General features: G+C 46.8%; 1 protein-coding gene and 1 long non-coding RNA gene across 4 annotated transcripts; one reads left to right on the top strand and one right to left on the bottom strand.

The window, feature by feature from the left end:
• The first annotated feature begins 1268 nt into the window (after window positions 1–1268).
• On the top strand, window positions 1269–10882 carry ALB (albumin). Its single transcript, XM_051794517.1, has 15 exons — window positions 1269–1433; window positions 1705–1765; window positions 2578–2710; window positions 3420–3634; window positions 4191–4323; window positions 4496–4593; window positions 5356–5485; window positions 6314–6528; window positions 6668–6800; window positions 7601–7698; window positions 7839–7977; window positions 8636–8859; window positions 9346–9478; window positions 10395–10451; window positions 10682–10882. The coding sequence occupies exons 1-14, from the start codon at window positions 1349–1351 to the stop codon at window positions 10443–10445; spliced, it is 1848 nt and encodes a 615-aa protein (XP_051650477.1). The 5' UTR covers window positions 1269–1348; the 3' UTR covers window positions 10446–10451; window positions 10682–10882.
• Window positions 10883–16815: 5933 nt separating this feature from the next.
• On the bottom strand, window positions 16816–18151 carry LOC127474097 (uncharacterized). 3 transcript variants are annotated; one of them, XR_007905737.1, is made up of 3 exons: window positions 18071–18151; window positions 17599–17722; window positions 16816–17048 (listed from the first exon to the last, which is right to left on the bottom strand). It is a non-coding gene; the product is annotated as an uncharacterized LOC127474097 (long non-coding RNA). The 3 variants fall into 3 exon arrangements; XR_007905736.1 differs by lacking the exon at window positions 18071–18151 and adding an exon at window positions 17975–18013 and having other exon boundaries at window positions 17599–17729; XR_007905735.1 differs by lacking the exon at window positions 18071–18151 and having other exon boundaries at window positions 17599–17901.
• Window positions 18152–19160: the final 1009 nt, after the last annotated feature.

The following is a 19160-nucleotide window of genomic DNA, read 5'->3' as shown; positions in this document are numbered from 1 at the left end:
GCAGCAGCCAGTAGAAATTTCATTGTATCAAACTGTTCTGTGAACTCATTTAAGGTTCGTGTGGTTATTCCTGGAGAACAGAACGGCCTTTCCGAAACACAAGATGCATTGCCCTGGTATTTTCCTCAGTGGAGGTTGCCTTCAGGTATTTTATGCTCAGACATGTCATTTGATGTATTTCGGGCACGTTTAAAAGTTTGCTCTCAGGAGCAAAGGGAAGTATTTTTTTAATTTATTTTTTCAGATTTCCAGAAAACTGAAAATTGATCTGTTCTTGCTACTTCCATTAGGAATAAAACAGGGTTACAGCAAAAATGCCCAGCTGAGGAGAGAAACAGAGTAGAAAAGGGAACCTTAAGGACAAAGCAAGAAGCTGCAAGACAGAACACAACCTCCAGTTGTGTGGGTTGACATCCAGACACTGGGGAGCTAAATTCATTAAATAAATCCTAGTATTCCCCACTGTGGAACTACATCACTTTGGATCAGTAAGGATCCAACCTTATACCTGTTGGGGTTTTTTTGAAGCCTCTCACTGAGTGTTCTAGAAAAATCATTTCAATTTTATTCCATGTCCTGGAGCTCTGTGCAAACTGCACAATTCTTCCTGTGTCTGATCTCCTAAGCTACTGACTAATGAATAGGACATTTTCAGAGAGGAAAGTGGGGCTTAATTAAGAGATTACTCTTGGGAGGATGTCAGTACAAATGAGGAATTGCAAAAATTCTGAAATGACAGCCCTTGCACATCTACCCATGTGTTTGGCTGTTTTTATGGACCCTGGTGAGCAGCAGCACCCACAGAAAACCAGAACATGACCTAACAAATCAAATGCTCAGATCAGCCCTAGATGTCTAGATGAGCCATCTCATCTTCTTAAAGTGATTTAAAATTAAAATTCTCTAGTTTCAAGTGGACAAAGTCCTGTCTGGGTGAGTTGTTACTGCACAATACCAACCTGCTTTGCTTCTGAACAAATACCAGCAAAAAAAAAGGCTATAGGATTAGCCCTGATGACTTTTTCGTCTGATGCCTTGAACTCCTTGTTTGTCATTTGATAAGGAAATTTACGCAAAACTTTATCTTTTTGGGTGCTGGAAGGTTCGACCTCTTTGGGACAAAAAGGCCCAGAGTAACAACACCTAATAAATAACTAATATCAAAATCATTTTTGGCAAGGGCAGCCCAGGTTTTGTAATCTTCTTTGGGCCAGATGGAAATGTACAAATGCCAGCTCAAGGGTTAATGTTTTACAGGCACAGCTAGTAAAGGGTATATAAGCACATGCTCTCCCTTTGCTCTTCCTAGCAGTTCTGAGCAATTTTGCTCACATCATAATCTGAAACCATGAAGTGGTTAACATTAATTTCATTTATTTTCCTCCTAAGTTCGGCCAGATCCAGGAATCTGCACAGAGCTGCACGAGATGCAGGTAAGAAAGGACTAATTAGTTGTCTCGGGAGTCTTCGTTCTACCAATTTAATGCCTTTAATGCAGTTTGGCAAACAAGTAAGAGTTGGGTATCTGCAGACAAATGGACAAGAAAGGTTGCCTCGGCCAAGTATGAGCTGAAGTTCTTATGCTCTTAAGTGTAAAAGCTGGGTGAATGCTGAACTCTTGTGACAGTGTGGCCCGTGGTGCCCAGAGTGTGCAGCACAGCCAGAGTGGCAGAGCATCACTGTTCTCTTTGCTTTCCTTCCTAGACCACAAGAGTCAGATTGCCCATCGCTACAATGACCTGAAGGAAGAGACATTTAAGGGAGTGTAAGTGAGCGTTCAGCTTCCATTTTCTGCTTGTTTTTTTGTCTCTGTTGATATTGTCCCAAAAAGGGAAACTAAGACACACAGTATGAGCTCGTGAGGAGTGTGGATGTCTCACTGAAACACTGAGTTAGCCTCTTACTGTTACTATGCAAAGCCTATGAATATTCTAAGACCTGCAAAAGTCATGATGACTTTCTTGCTCTCTGGGAAAAGAACTCCCTGCAAACCTTAGGAAAAACCTCTGTTCCTTATGTGAAAATAAAATAGACATGAGGAATATAGGTTGATATCCTTAGAATGAAGAGAAATTATGCTGGATTGAGATGCTGCCAGAAATATCACAAACAAACCACCAATCTCAAAAACCGAACCTGCAATGGGTTTTCTGAGACAGTTCAGTGATTTCTGTTTCAAACTGGATTTGGGAAAGGCAGAGGGCTCTGCCAGGAACATAAGTAGTGAGAGAAGACAGCCTGAAGATCATAATTTGTAACAGTGGCCAAATCCAGTTTAGGTTATGGCATTTATGAATATGCTGGTAAAAGTGGCAGAAAACTCCAATCAACAGTCTTTTCTGGTTTATTCCTAATCTATTATTCAGGATTCTGGTTTTGGGATGTAAGGTTAAAAACATGTTCAGAAGGGAGGTGAGAAGAGAATGGATGTGGGATCTGGCAGGATGCTCTTCCTGGTACCCTGGTTAACCTTTGTGCATGTCATTTGACCAAACAATTTTAATTCAGAAGCACCTTTGAAAATCCTGACTGAGATGTTTCTCAGCTTCATATTCGCACCTGTGTTTTGTGTTTCAGTGCCATGATCACATTTGCCCAGTACCTCCAGAAATGTTCCTACGATGGACTGTCTAAGCTGGTGAAGGATATTGTTGATTTGGCACACAAGTGTGTGGCCAACGAGGATGCTCCCGAGTGCACAAAGCCGCTGGTAGGCAGTGAATCCTTCCATGTTGTGTTCCTCCTCGCTCTGTGCAGCTGCCAGGATCACCCTTGCTGAGGGTTTATACCTGAACCTCTCAGGTGTGGCTGCTGGCATCAGCCAATGCTCAGCTTTCAGTGCTCAAATAAAGAACTTGGTTTTGTCGGGTTCTAAAACTCTGCCTTTCAGAAGTGCCCAAATGATCTGTGGCACCTTATATTGGAGACCAAACACCACAGTTTGGCACATTAACTTTAGCATTGCCTGGAAAGAAATGTTGGCATTTAGTACAAAATCCTGACCGTAAAGTACAGGCCTAATTCTAGGTATTAAAGTGACCCAACTGCATGGGTCACCTAGATATTGGTTCTCCCTAAAGGCTTCCCAAGCTGCTCATTACACAGAATATCAAATACTTTCCTTGATAATTCTGAAAATTCCTTTTAGTTGGATTATAAGTAAAAGAGATCATTGTCTTGCACAGAGTATTTTAGATTATAATTAACATTTTTTCAAAAAAGCATTGGAACAGTTTGGATATCAGATCACATAAAACTTCATAAGATTGTGTGAAAATTGATTATTTTGATTTATGGTCTAAATCTTAAACAGTACAAACATATTTGCTGTTCAGCCTGGCCTTTCTTTTGCAGATAAACAGAACATACATCCCCCTGTCTGTAAACACTAATTCTGACCCTTGGCATCTCCCTTGCAGCCCACCATTTTCCTGGACAGAATCTGCCAAGTCGACCAGCTCCGCGACTCCTACGGTGACATGGCTGACTGCTGTGGGAAAGCTGATCCCGAGAGAAACCAGTGCTTCCTGTCCTTCAGAGTTCACCACCCAGACTTCATTCCTCCATACCAGAGACCTGCTGCCGATGTGATTTGCACCCAGTACCAGGACAACCGGGTGGCACTCCTGGGAAAGTAAGGAAAATGGATGCTTCTGCTTCCTTACACTTATCACATTCTCTCATTGCATACAGGCTTTTCCATTCAGAATGGGGGTTAAGGGATCACATTTTATACATCTTGGGTGACTTTTCTTCTCCAAAACCCCTGAAAGCCCACGGCCTTTCAACATTTATTTAATAACTTAGTTACTCCAGCTTCCCACTACCCCCCTTGTAATCGGCAAGAATGAAGAAAGATAACAGTACAAAGAATAAAAATTGGCAGTAAAATCTTAGTGAAAGGGCCACAGATGAATTTTTCACACTGAAAATCAGAATTTTAAAATATTTGACAATGCATTTTTTAAAAAGCAGACATACATGAAACCAGGTGGCAGACAACATCAGGAGTTCACTCTTCCCTCACTTTACTGAGTCCTATGGGGTTTAGCAGAGCATTTCAGGCTTTATGTCAGGAAAGTAGATTGCATATCCAAACTGGGAAAAAAAGTTAGAGAAGCTGCAAGAGATTTAAGGCTATTTGCTGTTGTTGTTGGCACATGGAACTTAGGTTTTCCTCTTCCTTCTAGTTTCGTCTACACTGTTGCAAGGAGAAACCCCTTCCTGCACGCCCCAGCAATCCTGGCTCTGGCTGCTGAGTATGAAAATGCCCTTAAAACCTGCTGCTCAGAGAGCGATATTGGTGCTTGCTTGGATGAAAAGGTACGGCAGATTTGTCTCTGTGGATGGACACTAAGCAACTGAGTGAGAGACAGGCAGGATTTTGCTGTTCATGCAAGTCTTGGCATGAAGAACTCGCAGAGACAGGTCAGGAGTGATCCCACGTGTTGGATGCGATCCGTTGAATGTGACAATGTGCCCCCTGTCCCCACAGGCATCTGCCATCAAGGACAGAGCCAAGATAATCGGGGTGCAGCAGCAGCACGGGTGCCGAGTGCTCGAGAAGTACGGCGAGAGAACCTTCCAGGCGGAGTAAGTTCCAGTTGCTTTTCACCTCTTTATAAAGAGTGGGCTTGTCAGCCTGAGAGTGAGGACTAGGAAAAAGCTCAGCTGCGGGAGTTGCAGAGCAATGAAATTGTCTCTGGAACAAATCCAGGAGATGCAGAGTTAAATGACGGAATGTCGCTCAGAACCAGAGATTCCGGTGTGTTTGATCCATATTTGTTCCAAAGCTGTGCCCCATTCCAATGCCCACAGCTTTTAGTGATGGGTACATCACTGTTCAGCAAAGTAGGTTGCTGGTTTGAACCTTAAAGCAATGAGAAAGTCAAATTTGGCAGAATCACAGTTGTTAAAAGATTGAGAAAAACTTTTACAATTAAGAAGTGGATCCCCTGCCTGAGCAGAGAGAACTGCTTCTGTGACCAGCCTGATACACTAACACTGACTAGGATTACCTTATAGATATGGTCAGCTTTGATTTAAAGGTTTAATCAGGACTATATCCGTCTGTGCCAAGAATCTGGAGTGCTTTCCAATCACTCAAGAGCAATGGGGAATTCTTACACAGACAAGAACCACCAGAAACCTGTTTCTTTCTGGCTATATTTAAGGAGTTCTGGTTTACTCTAGCAGCTGTCGGTGCCCTTTTTTTTAACCACCAGAAATTAGATAAGAAGAATGAATATTTCATTGGAAGAATCCTGACCTACCATATCATGTGTTAGTGACTTGCAAGGTTTCTGTTCCCCACGCTGCTTTAAAACAAGGGTATTTCTCTCCTTTTCTCCCCAGCAAACTTGCTCACATGAGCCAGAAATACCCCAAGGCTTCGTTTGCAGAACTCATCAAGATGGTCCAGGAGGCGAAGAATGTCTACAGAGAGTGCTGCGAAGGGGACATGGTCGAGTGCGTGGATGACTGGGTAAGCTCACTAGTTCAAACAAATGCTTACATACTTGAAAAATGTTCAGAAAGATAACAATTTGTGCAGGCATTCACAGTGCAGGGAACTCACACTTGTGCTCAACACTGCTGGGAGGTTCCTCAGGCACTGAAAAACTCAGGGTCAGCTCAGCTGTTCCTGGAAGTAGGTTTTGGCCCAGTTCTGGATCTAGCCCTTAAGGATCATGAGGGCAAGGAGCTGTTGCTTGCAGCAAGTGTGTTTGGCTGAAATCAAAACATTTATCAGGGAAGTTGTTTGATGGTATTTACTCCCTTTAAATCAATCATAAACAAAGGAAAAGGCAGCAGAGGCAAAAGGGCCACAATTTTTTTTCCTGTCCTGTCAGGTGCACTGCCATTAATCCAGCTTTCCCGTAGTGCCAATGAATGCTGGAGAACAGATTAACAAATCTGTGCAATAGTGACATGATTTCAATATATCCTGGCTGACTGAAACTTGGGCACACTTGTTGAACCAGCTGGTGTCCAGTGCTCTGGGATTTTATCATGTTTTGTCCTCTGCCAGAGCTGGGCATCTGTCAAGACTGACAAGATCCATCAGATGTCCTTGTGACAGAGCACTCAGTGACTTGCCTTGGTTTTCCAGAGTCTGTGAACATTGTGTTTAGCACACACAGGACGTGCTCCTCCCTCTTGTATGGAGACAGCATTTCTTTAGGAAAGTGCTAAGTACATAGGTGACCTGAATGAAAATGGGAGAGTCCAGAACAGAGAGAGGAGAGTGATTAATTAATGTCTTTAAATTATTATTTTATAGCTTGTCTGATACTATCTTTTAATTTTACAGTCAGAGCTCATGAACAGTTTGTGCTCTAAACAAGATGTTTTCTCAAGTAAAATCAAACCCTGCTGCGAGAAGCCAGCTGTGGAACGGACCAGTTGCATCGTGGAAGCAGATTTTGATGAAAAGCCTGACAATCTTCCTTCACTGGTTGAAAAATACATTCAAGATAAGGAAGTGTGTAAAAGCTATGAGGCAGGCCATGATGCATTCCTGTCAGAGTAAGTAGTGCCAAAAGCATTCCAAGCTCATTGCCTGACTGGATCCCACCTGCAGAGCTGTCCTTGTTACTGTGTTGTGCTTGATGCAAGCAGCCAGTTATTCAGGAGCTCTAATTCTGGCTGCTCCTGTGCCTTGCAGGTTTGTCTATGAATATTCACGGAGACACCCCGAGCTCGCCACAACAGTGATTCTGAGGGTTGCTAAGGGATATGAAACACTCCTGGATAAGTGCTGCAAGACAGACAACCCTGCTGAGTGCTACGGACACGCTGTAAGTGTAAAGCTTTGCTTGCAGATTACTGGAATGCTTGGTTGGTACTTGCCGTGAAAGTACTCAACTGGGGTTGAGAAGCTCCTATGGAAGAGCAGACAGAAAGCTTTGGAGAGTCCAGTCCCAGGGGAAATTAGGCACTCTGATAGGACATGAAGCAGACCAGGGCCAATGGCAAGAATACAGGGTTTTTCTCAAATCACAGAGTAACATTTCAGACTAGTGTGATTCAAGTGCCTGATGCCTCTGTCTCTCTAAAGTGATTCTACTTGTCTTGAAGACAACAATTGATAGCTGAATTATTCTATGGGCTCCATGGCCTGCACTGCTTATGGATTGTGGCTGCTCATGGATTGTGATGGGAATGTGCAGGACCAGCTCACATAGAGACACCTAAACTTAGGTCTCTTAATCTTCAACTCAATCACACACAAGACACGACACAAGTTGAGCCCCTGACAACTTTGGCTAAGAGATAGAAAGAGTTCCCTTCATGGCTGATAATCCTATACTTGAAAAATATTAACTTGATTTAAACAAACATAAAACCCCACTGCTTAGAAAGTAAGTCCAACAGATAATTAATATAAATTAAATTTCAAAAATGTGTCTGCTTTCTTGAAGGGAATTTCTGTTAGAACAGGGAATCAAGTCCTGCCTATGCCATCCTGGCTGTACAGAAGTGATCAACCTTGCAAAATGAGTATTTTGTAGTTAATAAGGCTTAGAGGAGGTATTTGTATGACTTTTACCAACAAGTCCTGCTCCAGTGTTACTGATAAACTTGTGCTTGTTTGCAGGAAGAGGAACTGAACAAGCACATCAAGGAAACTCAGGAGCTTGTGAAGACAAACTGTGACCTTTTCAATACCCATGGCGAGGGAGACTTCCTTAAAGGGTGAGCATTTCCTGATAAATATTCTGGAGTGTAATCAGCTATGCTGGCAGCTTTGGGCAAATTGATTTGTCTTCAGAGGTTAGCTCTGCTCACATTTGAAGAATGCTCTACTAACAGTCATTTTGATTTGATTTTGTCAGAATTCTGGTCCGCTACACTAAGAAAATGCCCCAGGTATCAACTGACACCTTGCTTGAAATTGGGAAGAAAATGACAGCTGTGGGTGCCAAGTGCTGCAGCCTTCCCGAGGAGAAGCGCTTGGCTTGTTCGGAGCGCTACGTGAGTCCATGCATTTATTCTTCTCCCTTCTCCTCTTGGAGATTTCAGTTCTCAAAAGTACTGAGTTCTGGTGAGCGAGCAAACTCACAGTGATTTTTCATCATCACCGTGCTAAGCATCTACCTAGCGGAATTCCAGGTCTGTTCATTTCTAATGGATGAGAGAGCCTCAATAGATGTTTGAAGGTAGCTTGGGAAAATTTTACTTAAACTTTTCTCTCCCTCAGAACGCAAAAGTAAGTTCATAAAATCATAGAATCATGAGTCACAGAACATGAACCCATCGAATGGCCTGGGTTGGAAGGAACCTTAAAGATCATTGAGTTCTAACCCCCTGCCATGGTCAGGGACATCTTCCACTAGACCAGGTTGCTCAGAGCTCCATGATTGAGTCTGGGGCAGGTTGCATTTGGAAAAGCAAAACAGTTTCTTAAAAACCCCAGACTTACTGGTTGTAGCCCAACACCCAGACTGTTAGCAGATAGGAAATGCCCAACTCCAGGAATATCTATTTATTTTAAATTTGAAACCAATGCCATTTCCCAGCAGGTGTTAGATCCGACGGCTTCCACTTCCAGTGATGCTACTGTGACACAAACATCACCGAGTTGTTCTGTTTCTGGGGAAAGTGTAACTCACCTTTGTCCTTTTCTTTTCAGCTGAGCATTGTGATTGAAAAAATGTGCAAGAAACAGGAGAGCACACCCATCAATGACCAGGTCACACAGTGCTGCAACGAGTTCTACTCTTACAAGAGACCATGTTTCACTGCCATGGGCGTGGATACCAAATATGTGCCTCCCCCATTTGACCCGACGATGTTCAATTTTGATGACAAGCTGTGCAGCGCTCCTCCTGCCGAGCGGGAAGAAGGCCAGCTGAAGTAAGCTCCAAGAAACACTTTGTGGGAAAACCTGGAAAGCGTAGCACTTTGAGGGGGTGCAGAAGGAAGCTCCACTAGTGACAGAGAAAAGCAGATGGAACTCCGTGTCTGCACTGACCTGGTCAGTGTGTAACATCATGCAGTTTGGAAGAGGCAAAATAGGGTTTTTTTTTCAAATAAAATCACTCTCTTAACTGACAAGTTTTAGGTAGGTCCACTGCCAGTGCAAGTCTTAAGATGTACTTAGATAAGACAATATACAGATCATTTCCTTAAGTTTTTCTGCCCCTGTAGGTGGGTTAACACAAAACAAAGAGATGGTTGTGTAAGACTGGGAGTTTGGAGTCACCAACAGGCACAGGCTCCTCTAGGCATGACCAAAAAAACCCCATAAGTGAGCTGTACCTGGTTAGAATGGGGTCTTTTGAAAGGGGGCACCCAACTACAACAGGCAGCATTAACTGTGTCCTGTGGCTTTGCTTCCAGATTGCTCATCAACCTCATCAAGCGCAAGCCCCAGATGACAGAAGATCAAATAAAGGCAATTGCTGGGGGTTTCACTGCCATGGTGGAAAAGTGCTGCAAGGCAGCAGACGTTGACACGTGCCTCGGGGAAGAGGTAATTCCTATCTTCTTTTTTTAAAAAAAGCCCAAACCTAACCACAGAAAAACCCCAATCCAAAAACACATATGGAAAGCTGGAAACTGTGCACTGGAAAAGTGGTTCTGCAAACCGCTCTGGCCACTTGTCTGCGTGCCCTTACAATACATGTGCAGAGCATAACATACACCTTGGCTGTGCAGATTGTAGTCATTGAAGAATTTCATTGGAAAGGTTGTGTAAGGGTAATCTAGTCCAATCATCTGCCCAAAGCACATCTAAATCTTGGATTAGATAAAGTTCTTCAGGACCTTGTCAGAAGAGTTGAGTATTTACAAGCTACAGTTGAAAAGTATCCATTTAAATTTAAATATCCATTCAATTTAAACTAGATCTCTAGCATATATAAACTTCCTTTTGTGCTGCAGATCCTTACTGAACTCTGGGATTACCAGTAAAAATTGCATGTGGATCAGTTATCAGAACTGCTTAGCAAATACAGATATATTGGCAGGGGGAGTTCAGCTGATTATGCCACAGGAAAAGTTTTATATGGAGCCATATTGCATTCCCAGGAAGTATAAATGACAGTTTCCAATAGCACCCTCATTATCATGGAAGGCATAGAACTCTACTACTAATATCTTAAACTGCTTATTGACTGAATCCTCTTTTATTTATATCCAAAGTATTGCATAGGTAAACATATTAGGAAGACTCAGGAAAGAATTATTTTGTCTCTAATCCACTCCAAAAGCTTCTTTTCTACCTTGGCAAAAACGAAAGATACCCAACATCCAGGAGCAGATAGATTATAGGGTCAGGAGGTACCATTAGAATGATCCTTTGAACCACAATTCAGGCACAAGTTTAAGTTTATAGCAGTTCCTGCTCTTGGTTTCTCTCTCATCACTGTGTGTGTTCCTTTTTCTAGGGTGCAGCCCTAATAGTCCAGAGCAGAGCCACATTAGGAATTGATGCTTAACCCAAGGTAGGCGACAGCAATAATGCACGTTATCTTTGTCTGTCTGTCTGCCCCTCCCTGCCCACCCTTCCATCCACTTAACTCCTCTGTCCCCAAAAAGTACCCAGCTTCCCTTTCACCACTGCCTTTGCTTTCTCTAATGGATGTTTTACCACCTGCCATTGCACAGGACACAAAAAGTTGAAGTACTGCCAGTATGCTGCCATTTTACCAAATACTCCTCTTTGTCTCTCCAGTCTAGGTCGCCAGTGGGAAAAATATGAAGAAAAAAAATCCCTTCTTTGTAACTTCTCCCACCCCTTACCCTTTTTCCTTCAGTACTGAATGAATATTTCATGACTCTTCTGGTTTTTGTCGAACTATGTGCTTTTCCAGAAACTTTTCAATTCCTTTACTTTGAAAAAAAAAATAAAAAATAAAAGCTTTATAAAACTGCATCTGACCTTGTCTGTTGGTGACTACCATAAGGCAAAGCTCTGCAGTGCTCCCTACACCAAATGGTAGCTCTAAGTAGAATATATGAGCAGGGATTCCATATTCCAGATTTTTGTTTTCTTTATTGCTCTTGGAAAGTTTGTAAGAAAGAATATGAAAGGTGGTAAGATATTTAGCCAGACTTTAATACTCTGATTCTACTGCAGATTCATTTTAGGCTTTACTTCAGCCATTATAATTACATACTTAAGGGAAGGTTCAAAGGTACTATTTAGTCTAAATAAATGTATTAGCAAGGAGCTCTTATTAAAAAAAGGATTATTATTACATCAGCCACAAATCAAGTATCTCTTCACTTGCAAAGAGTTGCAAACAGCACTGATTTTTAAACACTTTTCATGTCTTAACTTGTTTTTAAAAAAACTTCTAAAATTTTCTCCTGAAAAGCCCACCACCTAAATCATGTCCTTCATTGCAGGAAGCTCCCAAGGGAGACATTTCCTGGTTCCATGCCACCAAAGCAGTGTGATTTTCTAGTACATATTTCTTGTCAGTCCATGACCACAATCCCCCCAAGTCTTCAACACTTTAACAGGGACCCTTGCACTGCTAAAAGAGCCCTTTGTGTAACAAGGCATTTCACAAGGGCAGGTTTCTTGGCCTTGAAATGCTTTGTGCCTGGAGTTCTTGAACTGGGAGTGCTCTCCAGGCCATAGGGTTAAATATTTAAGGCACTGGCTTGAAAATTGAACAGAAAGACTCACCAATCTTGTTACAGTTGAGAGGTTTGAACATTCAATCACTCTGAGTCAGTTACGTGTTGGTTTAGAGAGTTGACGTGACCCCAAGGCATTCACAAACATCAAGATTCCAACTTTTGTGTGTGAATTTGAGGAAGAATCATTTGGCAGTTTCAGTTCAGCTTTTCCCCTTGGCTTAAAGGAGCACAAACGGTCCTTATAAAGACCATTCTCATATCTAATTAATCCAAAAATGTGACAGTCATTCCCTGCAGCTAAAACCAACCTGCTCTAGGATGGTGAGGCTATAGTGAAGTGGGACAGGTTAAGCCTGTTGGTGGCAGGGGTTCAGGGAAGATTCTGAGGCCCAAAAATCAGCACCAACCCCACAAATCTGTCAAAAACCTTGAGTTTCTCATTAGATTTCCAGCTGCTCCTCACACCATTCTACATTACGATTCCTACATGTGCCCCTTCCTTTCCTGTCACAACTGGTGTGGCTTTTCAGCTGATCAATTCCAAATGCAAAGCAGGTTAAGGATTCCATCCAGCTTTAGTAATTGAAAATGTGTTTATAATTCATGTGTCTGTCATTTTACTGGCTCCAGAGAGATACAGAATTAACAGAGAGATTCTTTCCAGAGAAGGAGGAGGGCAGGGTGGAAATCTGAGTAGTGAAACTCACAGGGTAGAATTCTGTCCTCTGACCAAATTGCACTTTAAATGAAACCTTGGCATCCCACAGAACAGTCCTCCTGGAACACCTGGCAATTTATTCCTAACACCGGGGCCACGCCAAGCACCCAGTGCACTTTCCACCCACATGCCATTGGCACAAACCTCATACCCAGTATGTCCTCACAAGCCAGAAACAAATGGGATCGAGAGAAGCACTGCCAGAAAAGCAGCGAGGAAAGTTGTTTCGTTCCCAGCCAAATGACTCCAAGGAGCCAAAGGACAGAGGAATTTGCTGCCAGCTTACAGCAGCACGTGGGTGTGCGTGGCCTGGGCACGCTCCCTCTGGTGCTGCCAGGGGTTATCCTGTCTCCTGTGCCCGTACATTCACGCACACCCGGGGAACGCTCTGCCACTTGACATCAAACCAAAGGGCCCCACAAAACACCTCAGAGTGACTGAAGACAAGGGAGAAAACACACATGGATGAGTCTTTTTGTTCCCCGAAGTCAAAAGAAATTGAACCGGATCCTTTTAGCGAGACAAACGATGGTTTGGATTACACCACGTACAGCTTTTCAGCATCCATCTGCCCAGAGGAGGGCTGGGGAACAAGGGAATTCTTTAATACCATGTCAAAAATTGCCTGGTTTTCCTGAAACAAGTCATACTCTGTCCTGAGAGTCCATACATTTATAAAGCTTTGTAGAAATAACAAGGTCTGGGTTACACATCAAGTCAGAAACAAGGTTGAGACGTGCACTTTTGACGAAATACATTCACTCAGGAAATCACCTCTGTGACAAACAGAAGTTTCCAAGTGATTCTGGTAGAATTAATCATTGACAGGGGCTGAGAAGAGTAATTCTTGCCATCAGACTCCCCAGCACAGCCAAGTAATCACAGAATCATTAGCGACAGTGAAGTGAACAACTTGGGATTTCCATCCTATATTGCCTGCAGGCCACACAGTCTGGAAAAGGTTTCCTGAAGAGACAGGTAATGAGGTTGCATAGCAACATCCCTGCCACACCTTAGGTTTTGAGGCACAGATTCAGCCACTGTCACACTGTCCCAAGTATCTGAAGGGAAAACCTTCCTCTCTCTTCCATAAGCTCCCAAGGAGACCCTAAAAGCCAAGCAGAAACCCCTGCTGTGCCCCAGTAAGCCTCGAGTGGTAACACTGCAGCCAAAGGAGTGGATTAGGCTGGATCTGACCCAAACTGCCACAGTGTGTGGAAAGTCAATCCCATGTATCCAGTAAAACTGAATCTGTCCATGCAGTTTCTGCACTTTGAAGGACAATGGCAACTTCTTGATGATGAGTGAGTTCCCCATTGGATCTCATTCCTAGTGTTGGCCACACTCCTTTCCAGTTAAGCACTCCACACGTGTCCCTCCTGCAAATGAGTGTACACTGGACACAACCTGATTGCCATCCCAAGAGTGGCAAGGGTTTTCCAAGGAAAGTGAAAAGCAGTTCCCCATCCTGCTGAGCATGGAAAGGGACGCTGGAGACATTGAATTTAGAGGGTTTAAATGGGTGCCCCATCCCTGGAAGTGTCCAAGGTCAGGTTGGATGGGGCTTGGAGCAAGCTGGTGGGGTGGTATGAGCAGAAAGGTGCCTCTGGGTGCCCTGCCCACGCTGCAAGTGCCCCCCACAGTGCCCTGGTCCCTGGCAGGGCCGTGGGGACACTGGTGCCACAGGTCTGGTGGAGTGCACAGAGGGGGTCTGTCCTTCTGGGTACGCGTACAGTGTTGATTTGGAGTCAGATCCAAAGGTGCTTTACAGCCACAGCTGCCAGTTTGCGGGGCTGCACTGGGCAGACAGAGCCTGCTGTAGTGCCACTGCTCGTCTCGTGCTGTGTTTGGGAACCTGCCGGTTCCTGCTCACGAGGAGGCTGATACACCAGACTTACTGCCTGAGGTACAAAACACTCTCCAGAGCAATCACCCCAACAACTGTATCAGATAGAAACACATACTTAGAAATAACAATTGTGATGCCAGGGTTTCATGTTTTAAATGTTCTGTCTCTCCCTCCAGAGTTCTCCTGGGAATGTAGGCCAGCCCTGGCACTGCAGGGATGGTGTTTAATAGCAGCATAAGAAGAACTGACAGTCACTGTTTCCTCCCACATTTTTCAGAATAGCAACACACCCAAACTGAGCTTGTAACATAGACACTGCCAGGATAATTTGTATATCACGTTAACAAGGTTTGACACTAATGCTAATTCTTCATTAGAAGAAATATGACAGGGAGGCTGATTTCATATGCATTTAGCATTGAAAGATTTCCAGCACATGCAGTGAGACTTGCACTGCTGTCTGACAGCTTTGGCTCTCTTGGTCTCTGCTCAGTCAAAGAAGAGGTGCAGCCAACAGTGCTGCTGTCCCCTTCTTTGACTGTGCTGGGGTCCTGGTGAAGAGAACGAGTCTTTGTGTACAGGTAGAGACAGTTTAGTTTAGGTTGGGGTCTTCCTCCACAGACACTGCAGAGGAGCACAGAAATGGGAGGATGTGGCTTTGCTGGGGTGTTGGATGAGATTTTAGAAGCTGCCTGTCTCCGGGGATGGGCAGGGAAACAGAGATTTCCTGTGACTGGGAGCAACGCAGGGCCTTGGCAAGGCAAGAAAATCACTCTGGCTTCAGGTCACCGTGTGCAATTCCATATCCAGGTTGTCTCACACAACAGCAGGTTCTTGTCAGCCAGTTCCCAATATCCCTAAGGCCCATATCTATCAGCCCAAATGCTGCACAGCTGCAGCTGTCAGCAGGAGGGTGGATTTCAGCCTCGAGGTGCCCAGTGGTGAGCGGGTAGGAGGCTGCGGTGTCAGCCTGGCACAGCCCTCGGGACCCTCCCTGGGCCCGTGGCAGGGAAGGGGCAGGTCCCTGCTAACGTGGTTCTGCTTCCAGTTGGGCTCCAGGGCTGAGCCAGGGACAAACATCCAGGTCTCTCGCCACAGGGAACAGCGGAAGGAAGCCCCGTGTGCCCAGCTGGAACGAGAGCAGGTGCACCCTCCAGGACCGACTGGCTCTGATTTCTCTTCCTGAATTCTCTCCAGGCTCAGGAGGGGCACACAGCCCCCGGCACAGGCCACGCTGGGCTTGTTCCTGCTGAGCTGGATGGGAGGCTGTGCCCGTCAGACCCGCGGGTGCTGGGGACCTTCCCGGAGCCGTGCAGGGGACAGGGACAATCCCTGATGGAGGTAAAAGAGCCCCCTTTTCCCTGAGGCTCTGAGCTTCCCATCTCAGCTGCTGCAGTGCCCCGTGGGCAGCTGGGCTGGGCTGGAGGGGCACATGGGGGGAGCAGGAGGGCGAAGGCTCCAGCCCTGCTGCTACAACCTTCCATCACTACAGCCAACAGAGGAGCCTCTCCAGCCCTGCCTCCCAAGGCATCCTCAGCAAACCCAGCCCAGCTCCACAGGACAAACTGCTCCCTGTTTGCCCAGGCCAGTCTAATCCCAGAGGCTCCCAGGTCATGCAGAACAACTGCCCAGGGGATCAGAGACTCCAGTCCATCTCTTCCTAGCACAGGTTTGGGTGAGTTTGGCAAATAGACCAACTGAGGAATTCCCCAATGTTTTCCCACTTTAACCCCTGTCACACCAACCACCTTAACAGTGCCAGTCCTTAATTCTCCCTCTCTTGGGTTAAGGACTGAGCAAGTTGGACCTGTGTCTGAGCAGGACATGTGCAAACCAAATGCTGGGGACTGGAACACACACCTGGCACTCCTGCAGCTCTCACAGTCACATTCCAGAGAAAACAGCCAATTGGACCCTCACTGCTCATTTCTTAATCCCAATCCCACACTTCTTTGGCACTTGGAGCACCACTTTTATCACCCAATTACAGCCCATTAGAGAGCTCCATGTCTAGCAGGGACAGGTACCCCTGGGATACTGTCAGCAATGCCTGAATCCATTGCAGGGACCTTGCTTTGAGCTCCCCAGGGCCGGGCACCCCGAGGATCTCCCCGAATAATCCTTTCGGTGCGCGCTGGAGTCCTCGGGGTGCCCCAACCCGGGGGGCACCAACAGCACTGTCCCTCCAGGGGGCCCAATTTGGTCCCAAAATGCAGGGGGATCTTGCCTGTGTCCCAGACTGGTCCGGGGATCTGAGGCCCTTCCCGAGAAAATCTCGGTGCCGGCGTGAAGGGCCAGAGATCCCTTGGAGCCACGGGAGAGCAGGCACAGAGTCCCTCCTGGGGGGGCAATTCTGCTGCCTGAACTCAGCTCTTCAAAGGAACCTCTAAGACTAAATTGGTGAGTTTTAGAAGCCAGGCATTCCTACACACTCTAACATATTATAAGAGCTTACTGAGCTAAACACATAAAGCTTTTATCAGGGACATCTGACCTCCCACAGACAGCTCTTTTCCCCTTTCAGTATAAAATTATTTTCATGGAATCATTTAATGGGAAGTGCCCAGGAACCCCAGAATGTGCTTTCCACGACAGAAAATAAACAAAGGGAAGGAGCTCTGCACAAGTGTAACACACTCCAGAACAAACCTGACATTAATTTTACTCTTTATGTTCAAATGTAGGAGAAGATAAACACTCCAGCAGGAGAGCTGGTACATGACCCATGGTACCCTCAAAGTCCCTCTCACGAGGGCTGTAGGAAAATTGCAGTTGTACAAGTGCCTTGTGCCTGCAGATGCCTGGGGATCCTCTCCATCCACCTCGTGCTCTTCCAACAGGAGAAAGGGTGACCTCAGGGACACGGTGGCACTCGACATCCTGCTGAGAGAGCAAGGAAACCTTTAGCAGAAAGGTGAGTTGAAATCTTATAAACTTCCTTTCCTGGGAGCTTTGTGAAGCCTGCAACCAAGAAGGGGAAAATTTGCATCTCCTTTGGTGCAGGTGTCAACAGAGGCCAACAGAGCTTCCACCTTTTTCAGACAACTGTGCCCTTTTTGGCTCCCTGGCAGCTCCAATGGCACCAGAACCCCCTTCCTGCACACCCACGGCTGTCACACACAGGCACCCACACACCTTTGCTCCAGCCCACACGTGGCCAACATTTCCTCACCCTGGACATCCCAAGGGCAGTATTTTTGCTAGAGAGCACAGCAACCCCCCTGTCCTTGCAAACTGCCTCCCTGCAAAAAAGGAACCATTTCTCCTGGACACTTCTCCCACAGTCAAGGTCTTTTCAAACTGCTGTCGTGCCACCAAACCTGCTCAGGGTCCCTCCCAGCTTCTGCCTGTCCTTGCATTTAAAGGCACGGGCAAATTCTACCTTCCAACAGCAAACCCAGCTCCTCACTGGCAGTAGAAGCCCTGCTCTTACCTGGACAGACTGCCGGGCTCGGCACAGCTGTGGCTCATGGAGCAGCTTCCCAAGCCGTTCTCTCTCCCAGCAGGAAGCACAACTCGCCTCCACTCCCCAGCACCAGGGGAAACCACGAGCCAGGCTGCAAACTGACACAGAACGAGCAAAAAGCATTAATGCAGCACCAAGAAACTGAGACCAGTCTTCGCCTCGTAACGCTGTACGGGGAAAGCCTTTGGGATTCCGAGGCAAAGCCTGAGACACCCAGAGAGCACCAGCCCCGCAGTCCTGCCACAGCTCCCCCCGGGGTCACCCGGCAGGTAAGGGGCTTACCCGGCCCCCGCCGCCCAGCACAAGGCGCCCCTAAACGCCCCCGGCTCCCCGGTGCACAAACCCCGCGGCCAAGGCGCTCTCCCCTCAGGCAGCAGCGGGGCCGCACCCTCAGCCCTCACACACAACCGCCCGCACCTGCCCCGCCGGCCCTTTATACCGCGGGCCGGCAGCGCTGCCCAATCAGCACTCGAGCGCCTCCGCCCAATCCCAGCCCGCCTGGCCCTGCGGCCCCGCCCCGCCCGCCCAGCCCGGCCCCGCCGGCGCTCGAAAAAAAAGAGCCGCGGGCGCGTACTGCGCATGCCCACGGTGGAGCTGCAGCCGACCGCTAACATCTGCGGCGCTGGGGCGGCAGCGCCCCCTGGCGGGCTCCGAGCGGTGCCGCCTGGCGAGTTCCAACCGGTACTGCGGGCGGGGGGCGTCCCGAAGGCGCTCCCTGTGGAATTCCATCCGATCCTGTGCCTGCTGAGCACAGCCCATCCGTCCCCGACCCCGGCCCAGCGCTGCCCGCGTGCCGCCTGCAGGAGCAGAGCAGCAGAACCTGATGTGCCAGGGAAAGGCCAGGCGCTCCCTCCTGCCCGGGGAAGCTCTCGCTGCATGTCCTGCGAGGGACACTCCTCTTGTTTCTCCTCTTTGCTGAGGGGCTCTGAGCCAGAGTGTGGACTTGGTCCTGACCATGGAAACAACCACCCACCCTGTATCCCAAACAGACCCCTCACCTCCCTCACGTGCACTCCAGGCAGAGCACTCCATGCTGGCAGGTCACAGTGGCCAAGAGGTGACACGAGAGCTCCAAGTTTGTGTGACACGAGAGCTCCAAGTTTGTGTCCTTGGTCCGTCAGGACAAATGCGGTGACCACACATTGCCAAGAGCAGCATTTGTGTAGCTACACTTTGGGACTTGCTGGCCGTGAGGGCTGCAGGGCAGCCCCTGGTCCTTGGTGCTCAGCTATCCAATAGATCACTTTTCCATGCTGTATTTCTCCACATGAAATGCACCACAAAGGTGTTTGTGAAACCACAGGACTCTCTAACCGGGCCTGAGCATGGGCACTGCCACGGGAACAGGCAAGGCCTCAGCAGCACAGAGCAGGTTGCTGCTTTGTCACATCCCTCAGCTGCTCTGGCATTTCCTCACATTTTCCTGCCACTGCAGGCCTAAACATAAACTCTGCTGCTGATAAAAGGTGCTCCTGAAGAACTTTAAAGATGCAAGACTTTGTGGCACAACTAAAACCAGGCCCTGGCTG

This window comes from Manacus candei, unplaced genomic scaffold (genome assembly GCF_025592945.1).
Source record: "Manacus candei isolate 608988 ecotype Guabito, Panama unplaced genomic scaffold, ASM2559294v1 h1tg000039l, whole genome shotgun sequence".
Taxonomy (NCBI): Eukaryota; Metazoa; Chordata; class Aves; order Passeriformes; family Pipridae; genus Manacus; species Manacus candei.
The sequence above is the reverse complement of the archived record's forward strand: the minus strand, read 5'-3'. Positions and strand labels throughout refer to the sequence as shown.

Excerpts from the sequence above, each read along its gene's own strand:
- ALB (XM_051794517.1), top strand. The coding sequence starts at position 1,349 with ATGAAGTGGTTAACATTAATTTCATTTATTTTCCTCCTAAGTTCGGCC. Across the intron at positions 6,801-7,600 it reads CTGAGTGCTACGGACACGCT|GAAGAGGAACTGAACAAGCA; the intron begins GTAAGTGTAAAG and ends GCTTGTTTGCAG. Across the intron at positions 9,479-10,394 it reads ACACGTGCCTCGGGGAAGAG|GGTGCAGCCCTAATAGTCCA; the intron begins GTAATTCCTATC and ends TCCTTTTTCTAG.